Source organism: Emys orbicularis, chromosome 2 (assembly GCF_028017835.1).
Source record: "Emys orbicularis isolate rEmyOrb1 chromosome 2, rEmyOrb1.hap1, whole genome shotgun sequence".
Classification (NCBI taxonomy): Eukaryota; Metazoa; Chordata; order Testudines; family Emydidae; genus Emys; species Emys orbicularis.
In genome coordinates, this window is record NC_088684.1 from 207,494,587 (window position 1) to 207,507,882 (window position 13,296).

At 41.8% G+C, this 13,296-nt stretch overlaps 1 protein-coding gene across 2 annotated transcripts in view; it reads left to right on the forward strand.

Moving 5' to 3' along the window:
• PDE1C (phosphodiesterase 1C) overlaps nucleotides 1-13,296 on the forward strand; it is a 441,585-nt gene that overhangs the window by 161,549 nt on the left and 266,740 nt on the right. Inside the window, exon 1 of one of the 2 annotated variants that reach the window (XM_065398466.1) lies at nucleotides 1,198-1,298. The exons of the other annotated variant lie outside the window; for it this stretch is intronic. Within the exon in view, the coding sequence (XP_065254538.1) occupies nucleotides 1,198-1,298 (101 nt within the window). Of the gene's footprint in view, nucleotides 1-1,197; nucleotides 1,299-13,296 lie in introns of those variants that run through there. 2 annotated transcript variants of the gene reach the window in all.

The window sequence follows — 13,296 nt, forward strand, 5'->3', positions numbered from 1 at the left end:
GCGACCCGATATAACACGAATTCAGATATAACGCGGTAAAGCAGTGCTCCGGGGGGGAGGGGGGGCTGCACACTCCGGCGGATCAAAGCAAGTTCGATATAACGCGGTTTCACCTATAATGCGGTAAGACTTTTTGGCTCCCGAGGACAGCATTATATCGGGGTAGAGGTGTATTGTTTATGTACCAGTACTAGTTTTTGTTGCTTACATTGCTGGAGGGGAGACATGTTCATCATTAATGTTTGCACTGGACTTGATATATCTTCAGCGAAGGACTTCCCTTGTCCTCTGGTTTTGGTCCTTGGTCACTGGCTTTATTTATTTATTTATTTTCAATTAATTTTGCCCAAGTTGAAGCCCTGCTGCATGTTCTCCCTATTGCTTGCCCATGAAAGCCCTCTGGCTGCACTCAGAAGTGAGTTGTGCAATTTACTTCCTTTAATTTTCATTCCCTTTCATTACAGCCAACCTTTCGCCAGCTGACTGCTCTCTCACTCTGCGTGCCTGTGTGTGTGTGTGTTTGTGTGTGTGTGTGTGTGTGTGTGTGTGTGAGAGAGAGAGAGCAAGAAACATTGCGCGGGCTATGCTGACAGACGACTTTTTCCTCAGTTGTCAGTTTTCTTGTCTGTCAGCAGAGCTGCTGGTAAATGGAAGAAAACAAGGGAGGGGATGAGACTGAAATGAAAGAGAAGGAGAGGGAGGACCGGCACTGGAGGGAATGAGGGCTGCCTTTCACAGCACAGTGGAGTGAGGACACACAGGGTCCAGCGAATAGGGAAGCAGAGAATCGGGAACCGTACAACTGCCAATACTCCCCAGTCTTTCATCAGACAGCTCAATTGTCAGCAAGGGTTCCCCCGCCCCTCCTTGCTAAAGATCGTTCAGCTGGCATTACTGATTGTATCCTTGGCTTATTGTAAAAAATCTGTGATGGCTTTCAATCTGGAGATCAGCCTCTAATCCCCTCCATCAGACTCAGGACCATGGCATATTGCCACAGCTACCCTCAGTGTACACCTGGAGTTCTTGCTGTCTACACACACTTCCTCTAATCGAAGGGAGAGGTGTATGTGTGTGTGGGGGGAAGTGTTTGTAAAAATGCTTGCTGCTCCTGGTCAGTGTTAAAGGTGGAGTGTGTGCATATGTGGGGGGTGGTGTCCATACTCTGAGCTTTAACCAAAGTGATAACCTGCAGTTATGGAGTCACCAACTAAGGAAATTGAAGAATTTGAGAGCAACTCTCTGAAATATCTACAGCCGGAACAAATCGAGAAAATCTGGCTTCGTCTGCGAGGATTGTAAGTAATACTCTTTCTTATCCCTCTTCCTTCTGTCTATTTACTACCATTGTTGTAAAATAATTATTGTAACACTTTATATTTCATTTCTTTTGTGTACCTTTTAAAATAACCCAAGAGTTTCCACACCTGCTCTCTGTAAATACAGTGACTTGCACTTACTTATCACAAAAGAACAGTTTGCTTCCTTAAATGCGCTGAACTTGGTTGCTACAGAACTAATGTTTCCCAATGGGGGTGCTGAAATGTCATTAGAAGAGGCATTGTAATATAACAGTTACCAAGATATTAATTGTTTTGCTTGCTGTAGTAGAATAGCTTCAGTATACCCAAAGTTACACTTTATTCAAAGCCTAGGTATTTTTAAGGTTGTTGATAAACATAGCTAGATTAAGAAGACATTCTTTTTGCTGTTTGTACACCAGTCCCAGAACTACACTGGTTAATATAAACAAATGGGGAAGAAGGCGCAGTTTGAAAACATTTCTAGTAGCAGTTATAATGGCAGGAAATCCGTGTTCTTTTATTAATACTCATACATGCAGGTCAGATTGTGTTTATTAATTTATACATCTGTGTTAAGCGCAGAAGAGGTATGTTCACTAAAGAAAGATGCTGTGATGGATCAGAAGTAAAATTAGACAATCCAGAATGGTTATATAGACAGGATCTTTCGTCCTCCTTGTATGTATTAAAGTGCATACCACTTACTGGCTCCTCAGTTTCTGATGAAGCCTAAAAAAAGTTACCATAATAAGCTGCATCTGTCCAGATGTTCAGAACTGATTTTCTTTTCATCCTCACATGTTGGAATTATAAACTTTCTTCCCTCTGAGGAGAGGGCCAAAGAAACATATATGAAGTAGGCGAACAACTAAAAACTTAAGAGTCCAAGTTAAATTTGAGTTGTTTTTTGCAATATTTTGTGTGTGCAATGATGTCATATTTTATAAATAGCATCCAGTACTTCTGTAAGAGTTTTAATGGCTTAAAAGTCGTACATGAATATGTATTTCTCTCAAGGCTTCACTCCAGAAAGCCTGTTTATGAAGAAGCTAAATCAAACTAGATGACAGCTGTCTCATAACCATTCCAAATAGAACAGCTATACAGAACCAAACCTCTCATTTTCAAGTCTCTGCACCATGTTGTATAATTACTAGTTCATGAATTTATGGCTAAATGTAATAATAGCTGCATTCTGATTCAGACTACACCCGATGTTCAAATCTGTGCCTAAATCTTCCATAGCATTGTTGTTCAATAGAAGTCTGACAGACAGAATCTAATCTCATTTTACACCTTTGCAAATTGGATACCTGCATTGACTTCAAAGGAGTCATCCCAGATGCACAATGATCAGAATCACGCTGTGTTATGTACGTTATGTGCACTCTGCTATTATACTCGCCTTGTGTGTGCATAAGTACCATATATTGTGCATCCACAAAAAAACACTTTTATCTTGTGAGTTTCATGATCTCTCTTCCTGTAGGAAACAATGTATTGTAAGGTAGCCTTCCTTGCTTTCCTGTAAAGTGTCTCATTGTAAGACAATACATTTCAGGTTTCCAATTGTGTTACTCTGATTAAGACTTCAGAAGTGTTTCCATTTCCATGTGTCATGTTTGAGAGTTTAGCATGTGAAAAAAAAATTGGCACACACTGTTTCACACCAGAAGTGTTCTTGTTTTTTCCATATGTGTGGGGGTAATTTTCAAAGCAAAGATGTGGCTATTTTATATATTTTACAACTATACAAGGGCTTTCATCTCAAGAGATCGAACAGCACTTTATAAACCATATGCTGTGATAAATGTAGGAATCCATTCTTCCACCTCTGGAATGCAGACAGCCTTATAATGCTGGAGCTTTTTCATAGACATAGAAACTCTACAAAACAGAGTAAGGCAGAACGTGAAACAGAATACTGCCAGTTGAAACTGCCCCAGGAATTTTAGGTTGGCACAGTGTAATTACCCAAATTGGGAATTTGATCATGACACTTCTCATATGAAAAGGGCCATGGGATCACTAATGATCACGGGTGCTCAGGGTTCAGTTTCTGCTCAGTCTCATTGGAAAGACAGCACCTGCAGCCACACAGTACCCCCTAACACCATATGGAGTATTTACTCAGTAGTGACTCAGTGGGCAGACCAACATGCTGAATCACCACCTAGATTTTCCTGGGAGGTCTGGCTAAATACTAACCATATTTGAGCCTGCTTAGCTTTGACAAGATCAAAGCCTAAGGTGGCATGGGGCTAGTACACTGTATTTTAAATTAATTGTTTTTAGACCACTGTATCGTAGAATATTCTCTGCTTAAATAAGAGGCAAACCCTGTCCCTGGTGAGGGTCCCTGTGGACCGCATTTAGTGCAGTTCTGCTGTGCAAGATAGGCAGGCTTTGTGAGAGGCGTGCACAGCGTGTGCACTGCCAGGGAGGTGTGGAGAACTCTGAGGTAGTGTTTAAGGGGCAGGTTGGGAGGGTTTGGGATTAGGGGAGTTACTGCAGTTTGAATTATTTGGTCTTCTGCTCTATGGGCAAAGGGCATGTAAGAGCCAGCCAGCATGCTGAACTCTCCTGTGTGGTGTGAGAGAAGTTTCCTTGTCCTTATCCCTAAGTATCTGCCGAATGTTCAGCCCAGCTACTAGGCCAAGGCAATGGCATGAGGATTTGGTCTTTAGTCCATGTACAGTCTAAATCCCTTCACCATTAACATTTGGAAATGGGCATGTGCAGTAACACTTCTCTCAATGTTCTTTAATTGGCATCTACATATTAACAGTCTAATGGTTCCTCACAGCAAATGTGTGTAATATGAAGGAATATTAAGTCAATGAAGCCATAATGCTCTCTCAGGTAGAAGACTGCAAAAAATTGCCTCATTGAGGCAATAAATTATACCTGGAAAACGGTTAATATATCTCTGATTAGAGATCTACATTGTAAACAATGACTGTTTTATAACTTTCCTAAATACCTATTCATTTGCTGGATATATCACAGTTGGAAAAGAGCCTGTGTGCATTGGTTTATTAATACATGTTTTAAAAAGTCTGGTAATAGGCTATTACCTGTGATGCAGTACTGTCAGAGCTGTATGAAATTCAGTTTTTGTCCTGCTGGATTTTCACACCCGAGAAGCTTGCCCTTTTACCTTGTTTTCCACCTCCAAAATGGCAGTTCAGAGATTTCAAATTTTCCCCTTTAAAGCCTGCATCGGCAAAATGGTTATAATGTTTCTGATGTGCCAACAACCATCACTTGAAAATGGACTCATCTCCACTAGAAACAATTCTTCCAGTTTTGTTTAAAAAATAAACAAAACAAAAAGTGGGTGTCCCAGCAAAGTGTGTTTTTCACAGAAGTAGACACATTTCTGAGTCTCTGGCATAATGAAAAAAGGTGAATTGAACTGTGAGCAGCTCTGGATTTCTTTATGAATGGTACTTGCAGTCACTACAGTCCCATTCATCCCAAGATCCACATGTAGAGATTGTCCATTGTATGTGGCTCTTGTCCTTCCCCCATGGAAAAGCAAGTCAGCAACCACTGTTGCATCACCCCTGCAGTTCCCGGACCTACAGAGAGCTCTCCACAGATCTGAAGATCTATGCTTGGGAAAGCGTGGCGGATAAGGGGGTGCAGGGGGAGCTTAAGGGAATGTTCTTTTTTATTTTTTTAAAGCATGGGGGAAGTGGTGAGGGGAACACAATGAGCCTCTGGGCTAAGTGGAACCCTAAAAAGTAGCCTGTGGCCAATGGCATCTTTCTTTTGGAGGAACAGTTCACAGACACTTCAGGTTCCTGCAGGTGCTGCTCTATATTGATCTTTGATTAAGATAAAGCAATGAACCTACCTTGTCTGTGCGCTGTTCCTCTGTGTTAGTTGTGGGCTGCCTGCCATCATTTCCAATTAATGTAACTCAGGTGAGGATGTTAGGTCTTCGGTGAGTTGCCAGCTGCAACCCTCAGCTGGGCACACCAGTCGTAGTTTATCCTTGACTTCTGAACCTCATTGATCTGATGAAGTATTTACTTGGTTATATGTTAGTGTATCACAAGGGCAGGGAATAGATAAGTGCAACAGGGTAGGTCAGGGATGGAATTCTCAAGTCTGAATTTCCTGACTTTTATAAGGTATAACCAGAAGCCTACCATTATTTCCATGCAGTTTTAGTCTGTCCAATACGTGTGCTCATGCTGCACCATTATAAATATCCACAGGTGGTTAAATAGTAAGCAAGCTGTCTTGCCTTTGCAATGGGCACCCACATGCAGCTGGCACATATGCAGCACTTGTCTTGTTGAGCATGTATTTAATAGATGAGCAGTTCTCTCTGGTGCCTGTTATTTCTGAAGAGTATTGTCCCATGAAGTTTGACAAGCTTAGAAGGTTTCAGGAAACTATGTTTCTGATGAACGCGCTGAGCGTGTATTTACGACTCCTAACAGCTGCTTGTGACAGAAACAGGACTCCTCATTTTCAAACAGGAGGTTTGTACTCGCCTCTTTGCAGTACATGCCTAATCTACAAGGCTCTTCTCCATTCAAACCTGTCTTTCCCAGCAAGGGGCTCTAACATCTTTTACCGATGAATTGCTTAGAAGTTGATAAAACTGGCAAATATGTAATTAACTCCATCTCATCTGTGCCCTTCCATAGCCACTTGCTAACAATACTATGGTTGGTAAATACAGACTTGTACTCCTCACAAAGGATGTCCATCAATATTAAATAGGGCTTATAAAGGACAATGGCCATGACAGAACTGAAAACCTGATTTTGAAACATGGCTTCTGATTTTACACTTACAATTTTTCTGTGGGTGTGAATAATTGTGGGTGCATTTTTTAAACTTAGACTTCTAATTAGTGGACTGTGCACTCAGATCCAGTAATCAGATCTATAATTGCTGTACAGGCTGGCTGCAATGACTGGTGTGGGGGAAATGAGGAATGGAGTTGAGGTCTTTTTAAAAATTGGGGTTGAGTGTCTGTTTCTGATAGTGCTTTGATGGTGCAGATCATCAGTTGATGTAAATCCAGAAGAGTTCCATGAGATTCGGGGTAACTATGCTGATTTGTACCAGAAGAGGATGTAGTCTAAAGAATTTTTCAATGATGGTTTTTGCTCTATTTGTGCAAAAAATAAAACCTTGATTTCTGGCTAACACGGTATTACCAGCATCAACACTATCTGCCTCTCAGCATTGCAGAGGAATCGGGGGAAAATGGAGATTAATCTTCTTCCCCGCAGCCAGGATTACAATGCTAAACTGATAGATTCATAATAAGTCTCTAACTCCATGCATAATACTTCCTATGCTGTTAAAGAGGAAATTATAGAGTAACCATCCCTGAATCAGGACTCACATGGATGCTCTACCTTCCCTTCCTCTCATTTCTCTGATCCTCCTATATAATTTAATTTTGAAGCTAGACTTAGAATCTGAAGGGAAAAATTAAAAATGCATTGTATAGATGTTGGTGATCCTTTAAAACTAACCAGTTGCACCTAAGATACAGATGAAGTACTTCCCTCAACTTACTTTAGGAAGTATCTTGAATACTGCAAATATTGAGGTGATCTTATTGCCTATACTTATTCAAGATCTAATTTTGCTTCCATTGAAGTAAGTTGTGAAACTGACTTCAGTCAGAAAAGATTCCTTCCATGAGTTAAAGGGCAAGTTTGCAAGTAAGTGCCACCACTCTATGTATCTATTTATTTGTCTTATCTATACAGACAGGTATGTGTTCTACAGTATTTTTAGGTTTTCATCTTTAAAAATGCCACATACAGAAAAGCTGGTTCTCCCACTGACAGTACTCTGGCCTGCCTCGTTTTCATTTACATAGCCCAAGTAAGCGGTAAAACAGAGCGCTCCCTTTAATTCCTGAAATGTTCCTACACAGTGGGCTTTGTCCCCAGATATTTTAGCTGGCAGCAGATTGGGGAGGTTAAAAAAGCCCCTCAGAAAGCACCACTTTGTTAGCAAATGTGTAAATTAGTCAGTTTCTCAAGTTGAAAATATGAATATGCTAATTCCTTTCCGGAGGTGATAAAGGCACTCCTGCTGTCTTTGGTCTTGGTTTCAATCTTTCTGAATCTCCTGAGAGACTGGATTTAAACTAAGGCCCTGTTCACCTTGGGAACAGAACTGTGCTAGCTCCAAACATATTTAAACACAGTTGTTGCTAACAGGGTTCTAGTATGGCTTCCCTAATGAATGTGTACAGGGATTGTCTGTCTGCAAACCTTGTCATGAAACCACACTATAGGCCTCTTATACCTGATCTAGATTTCCTCTGTATCCCAATTTCCCATTGAACATAAGAGTTCGGGGACTGAACCCATAGTTGGTTCATCTATAGCAAGGGTAGGCAACCTGCGGCACATGTGCTGAAGGCGGCACGCGAGCTGATTTTCAGTGGCACTCACACTGCCCAGGTCCTGGCCACCGGTCCGGGGGGCTCTGCATTTTAATTAAATTTTAAATGAAGCTTCTTAAACATTTTAAAAACCTTATTTACTTTACATACAACAATAGTTTAGTTATATATTATAGACTTTTAGAAAGAGTCCGTCTAAAAACGTTAAAATGTATTCCTGGCACGCGAAATCTTAAATTAGGGTGAATAAATGAAGACTCGGCACACCACTTCTGAAAGGTTGCCGACCCCTGATCTATAGGATTGCTTGAGTACCTGTAATTCTCCAAAGAACAAGAAGTCCTTATTGGTTAGGGAATGAATGTGACATATTTGCTAGCAACAACTCTATTGAGACATGATTTGGGGTCTCATCATGCTGAGCTTTACCTCGGTTGAGCTCTCCGTGTGAATAAGGACAACTCACCTGAGTAAAATGTTTCCAGGATCGGGCCCTTTGTTGGCACAGTTCTGTTGGTAGTGTGGACAAGATCCAAAAGTTTACCACTGGGCCAGTGCACAATGTGAGAGGACAGAAGTCTACTTCATGCTTTCTGGAATGTTATCTCTGAAGGAACAGAGGAAGTGAGAGACTCTCAGCAGTTTTCTCTGACGAATGAAAAAGGGACAGGGTAGGAAATATTTTTAATGAATAAGTAAAAGCACAGCAGCTTTGGGAGAAGTTAATTAAAAAGAAGTGTTTGGAGGCATAGCAGTTCAGTAGAATGTGATAAATTTTGCCTCAACCCTTCAGTCAGTTTTATTCCCTCTTGTGTCTTTTTATATGAATCTTAAATCAATAAATGACCCCTGTAGGTAACAATAAGAGAGGAAGACTGTGTTTCACATGAAAATGTTGACTAAGAAACACCATAGTTTTTTTTCTATAATCACAAAAAAGCTTTTACTCTTCTGGTAGTGGTGCAAATGAATCATGTCTACACTCTAAGAAGCAATTATTTATTCCCATAGTTTAAAAACAAACACACATAAAAGGTACTGTGGAGTATAAGAAAGGGGTTCCTTTTGTAAACATTAAACTGAATGCTTTTTAAATATCAGTGCTGTATATCAGGGTGGTAAAGCTCACAATCTTGCATAGAAAGCAGGGATATGAAAAAGCTATTTTGGGAAGATAAATTTAAACCCCTGGCTCAAGGGGAAATTAAGGATCTCTTTATGGAATGCTCTAAACAAAACAAAACAAAAAAACCTTGCTGAGATGGAAGTCCATACATGCTGAGAACATTGAAATAAAAAGGAGGAGGTGGGAGGGGGGAGGGAGAAGGGAGGAAGCAGGTGAGGAGAGACCACTGAAAAATCCAGTGTTTTGTTTTATTTTTAAAGGCAATGAGGCCAGCTCATCCCCTAATCTGCCAGCTTTTGGTGGATTCAAGCACTGTATTAAAACCAACTCAGCTTTTAAAAGGATTTTAAATGTTTTTTTCTTCCTGAAATTCATATTGATTATTCCTAGTCAGTTTTCCTCTGTCTCATTCTGTAAAAATTTACGTCTGATCTCTGTAACACTAAAACCATTTGGCTTTTTCTGCTGTCCAGTGGTGAATGAATCGAGACCCAACACCTCACATCAGGACTGACCTAGTAAAACACTAACAGTTGTGAAACATGTCTGCTCAGATTTGAATTTCCATCAAAATGCTGGGGATTTGGGTAAATCAGAGGTTTTATAGGGGGGTTGGATTTTTTTTTCTTTTGGATTCACAAGGCTGTTCCCAATCTCACGAAGCACTGCTATAAATACTAGAAGGAGTAACTTCATTGAAGTCTACGTAGTTAATAGGGGTAAATTGGTATGAGGCTCACAGTCTCTGGAGTGTGTGTGTTAAAACTATTTTCAAAGTAATTTAGAGCGTGTGAAAGGCCATATATCCTTAGGGCCGAAAAAAGCGTGGCCAATGGCAGTGGAAAATTTCCCCCATGATGTCCTGCAGATGTGCTTCAACTCTGAAAGATTCATCCTGGGGTTACTGAAAGCAAGTCTCTGTGCCCACTCTACTCCTGGCCTCAGCAGACACTTGCCCACTAGTCTTTTGCAATCATAAAAGCAAAATGTATGCATGAGAAGTGGATTCATTTGGAATGTGTCTTTGGATTTAAACAAAATTAAGGCTGTGAAGGAGAGAGAGGGTGAAATCCAATGACAAAACTCCCATGGACTTCAGTGTGGCCAGGATTTCACCCAGAATGCAGAAAATCCAAGTTGTGGCTCTCAGAGAATTATCGAGCACTGCAGGTTGCTTGTTACTGCCTTTTTAACTTGCTCCTGGCAAACTCTGGAATTCAGCCATTGGCCCAGATAAGGGGCAGTTAGGTGGTGCACCTCCTCAGGGGGAGCTCTTCCCAAGCAGGCCGGTGCATCCTACCCCCTCTCCTCTTTCTCTGGGATGATGTGTGGTCCTGGGTGGGTGAAGTCCCTGTGTACTCATCAATGCAGGCACTGGCATGCAGGGGGAGGGGGTCCTTGTACCCCATCGCTAGTGGACCCATGTTAGAGTTTGTCACACTCCCTCTCAGAGAGAAAGGCAGAGCAAAGAATGGGTTTATTAAGGGGTGTGTGTGTGTGTGTGTGTGTGTGTATAGACCTAAAATGTGGTGTGCGCCACGTTTTTCCTATATTGCTGTGTTATGTTGTTATTAATTGACACCACGAATGGATATTGCTAGGTCTGTGGCATCACATCAGTAGTAAAGTGATTTGTTACACTCATGGGGCCAGACACTATATATGCATAAAACTCCCATTAGAGTCAGAGAGCTGCCTGGCATCTATCCGAGGGCTCTGCTTGGCACAAGTCTATGGCACAAATTCTTGACTTAAATTTGAATGGCTAAGGCTGTATTGTGGGCTTTAGCCATAGCGCTGGTTTGCAGTGGACCCCACCAGAGTGGGAGGAACATGTCTGGTAGAGTAGCAGGCAGAGCATAGGGAACAGCATAAACTCTCCTGCCAGGCTGACCAATTTAGATGGGTGGTGCAAGAGAGGTCAGATCCTACCTCCTCCTTTACCCCCTCTGGGGTGACTTGTCCATAGGGTTCACTAACAGGGAGTGGTCCTGGGTTTCTGGTGAGAACAGACTGCAGTTCTTGCTGGTTCCTCCTGCACAGGGGAACAAATGAGGCAGCCTTTCCTCTACACTCCCATCCGCACTCGGGCTGAACGCAGCATGGCCCAGAGAATTCAGATTTCTTGGATCAGTTTGAAAAGTGAAAGGAGACTAAGTTGGGGGAGAAGGAATCTCGAGATCACATACAGCAGAGCAGACATTCACAGACGAGGATGAAGAGGGAGATTGAAGATTATTGTAAGAAAAGCAAAATAGAAGTGTAGCCATTCCTGCTTGTTTTCCCTTATCACCCTATCTAAACATTTCTCAGGTTTGTTTAACTTTAAGCATACGATAAATAAAAGTGTATGATATACACAGCATATTTACACACACGGGGTAGGATTTCCAAAAGTGCTTCAGAGACTTAGGACCACAAGTCCCAGCCGGGTGCTGTGGAATTTGAATCCTCCCTTAAAGGCCACAGCACAGCAGCAGAACTAAAGACTAGAGTAGCTGTCACAGCCCTAGCCCCTAACATGGCACCATCTAAGTATTTCTCTTTCTAGCTTAAGTTTTTGAAAGCACCTAGCACTGTGGTATCTAATAGAGGTAGGCTAAAAAATTTTGGATGAAACTTTTTTTTCACTAAAAAATGCAGATTTGGGTTGACTGAAACATTTTGTGAGTTCATGTTGAATTTGCCAAATTGTTTGTCAAAAACACCAAGATAAACCCCCCAAATTCTGAAAAAGTTGAAGTCTTTTTTTTTTTTAACTTTCACTTTATCAGAAAATTCAAATAAAATTTATTGGGGTCAGTCCAAAATGATTCCCCTTCACAGTTTCTCGGTTCAGTGACTGAACCAAAAATCAGTTATTTTCAGAGCTCTTGTATGCAAGTGGTTGTAGAACAGTTAGTGATAGCTCTTAACACACCCTAAATGGCAGTATTGTCACCAGGGGTGGCTCTATGTTTTTTGCCGCCCCAAGCAGGGCAGACAGGCGGCCTTTGGGAGCGTTTCTGCGGGTGATCTGCTGGTCCCGTGCCTTCGGCGTACCCACCGCCGAATTGCCGCCGAAGCCGCGGGACCGGCGGACCTCCTGCAGGCATGCCACCGAAGGCAGCCTGACTGCTGCCCTCACGACAACCGGCATGCCGCCTCCCGCGGCTTGCCGCCCCAGGCATGTGCTTGCTGCACTGGTGCCTGGAGCCGCCCCTGATTGTGACAGTCCTCAGCATGCTTGTTGGAAGGCTTTTTTTCCTGCACCCATTCATCCTTCTCTTTTTCTTTCCTTCTACATCATTCCCCTCCACTCTCCCTAATCTCTCCACCTATGTAGTAGGATTCTCAACTGCTAGATGACAGTGTATGGGGAGCCATACTGAGCCCGAAACATACAATGCAGGAGCATGGAGATGTGCAGTGCAGCTCCTATCTGGTCTCCTTAATTTTGCCCTCTTCCCCTCCTCACTGGAACTATTTCTGTACTATTCTAGGAGGGTCATCCCTCCGCACCCAATGAGAAGAGGGCAGAATTTACCCTATTCTGTGAGGGAAGACATGATCTATAATATAATTGTATTATAGTTTATATAAAGATGATAAAGTCATTGTGGAGAAACCAAATTAATTCTTTGCTTCAGTCTTCATGGCTGAGGATGTTAGGGAGATTCCCAAACCTGAGCTGTCCTTTGTAGGTGACAAATCTGAGGAATTGTCACAGATTGAAGTGTCACTAGGAGGTTTTGGAATTAATTGATAAACTTAGCAGTAACAAGTCACCGGGACTAGATGGCATTCACCCAAGAGTTCTGAAAGAACTCATATGTGAAATTGCGGAACTATTAACTATGGTTTGTAACCTGTCCTTTAAATCGGCTTCTGTACCCAATGACTGGAAGATAACTAATGTAACGCCAATATTTAAAAAGGGCTCTAGAGGTGATTCCGGCAGTTACAGACCGGTAAGTTTAACGTCGGTACTGGCCAAATTAGTTGAAACAATAGTAAAGAATAAAATTGTCAGACACATAAAAGAACATAAATTGTTGGGCAAAAGTCAACATGGTTTCTGTAAAGGGAAATCATGTCTTACTAATCTATTAGAGTTTTTTGAAGTGGTCAACAAACATGTGGACAAGGGGGATCCAGTGGACGTAGTGTACTTAGATTTCCAGAAAGCCTTTGACAAGGTCCCTCACCAAAGGCTCTTACGTAAATTAAGTTGTCATGGGAGAAGAGGGAAGATCCTTTCATGGATTGAGAACAGGTTAAAAGACAGGGAACAAAGGGTAGGAATAAATGGTAAATTTTCAGAATGGAGAGGGGTAACTAGTGGTGTTCCCCAAGGGTCAATCCTAGGACCAATCCTATTCAACTTATTCATAAATGATCTGGAGAAAGAGTTAAACAGTGAGGTGGCAAAGTTTGCAGATGATACTAAACTGCTCAAGATAGTTAAGACCAAAGCAGACTGTGAAGAA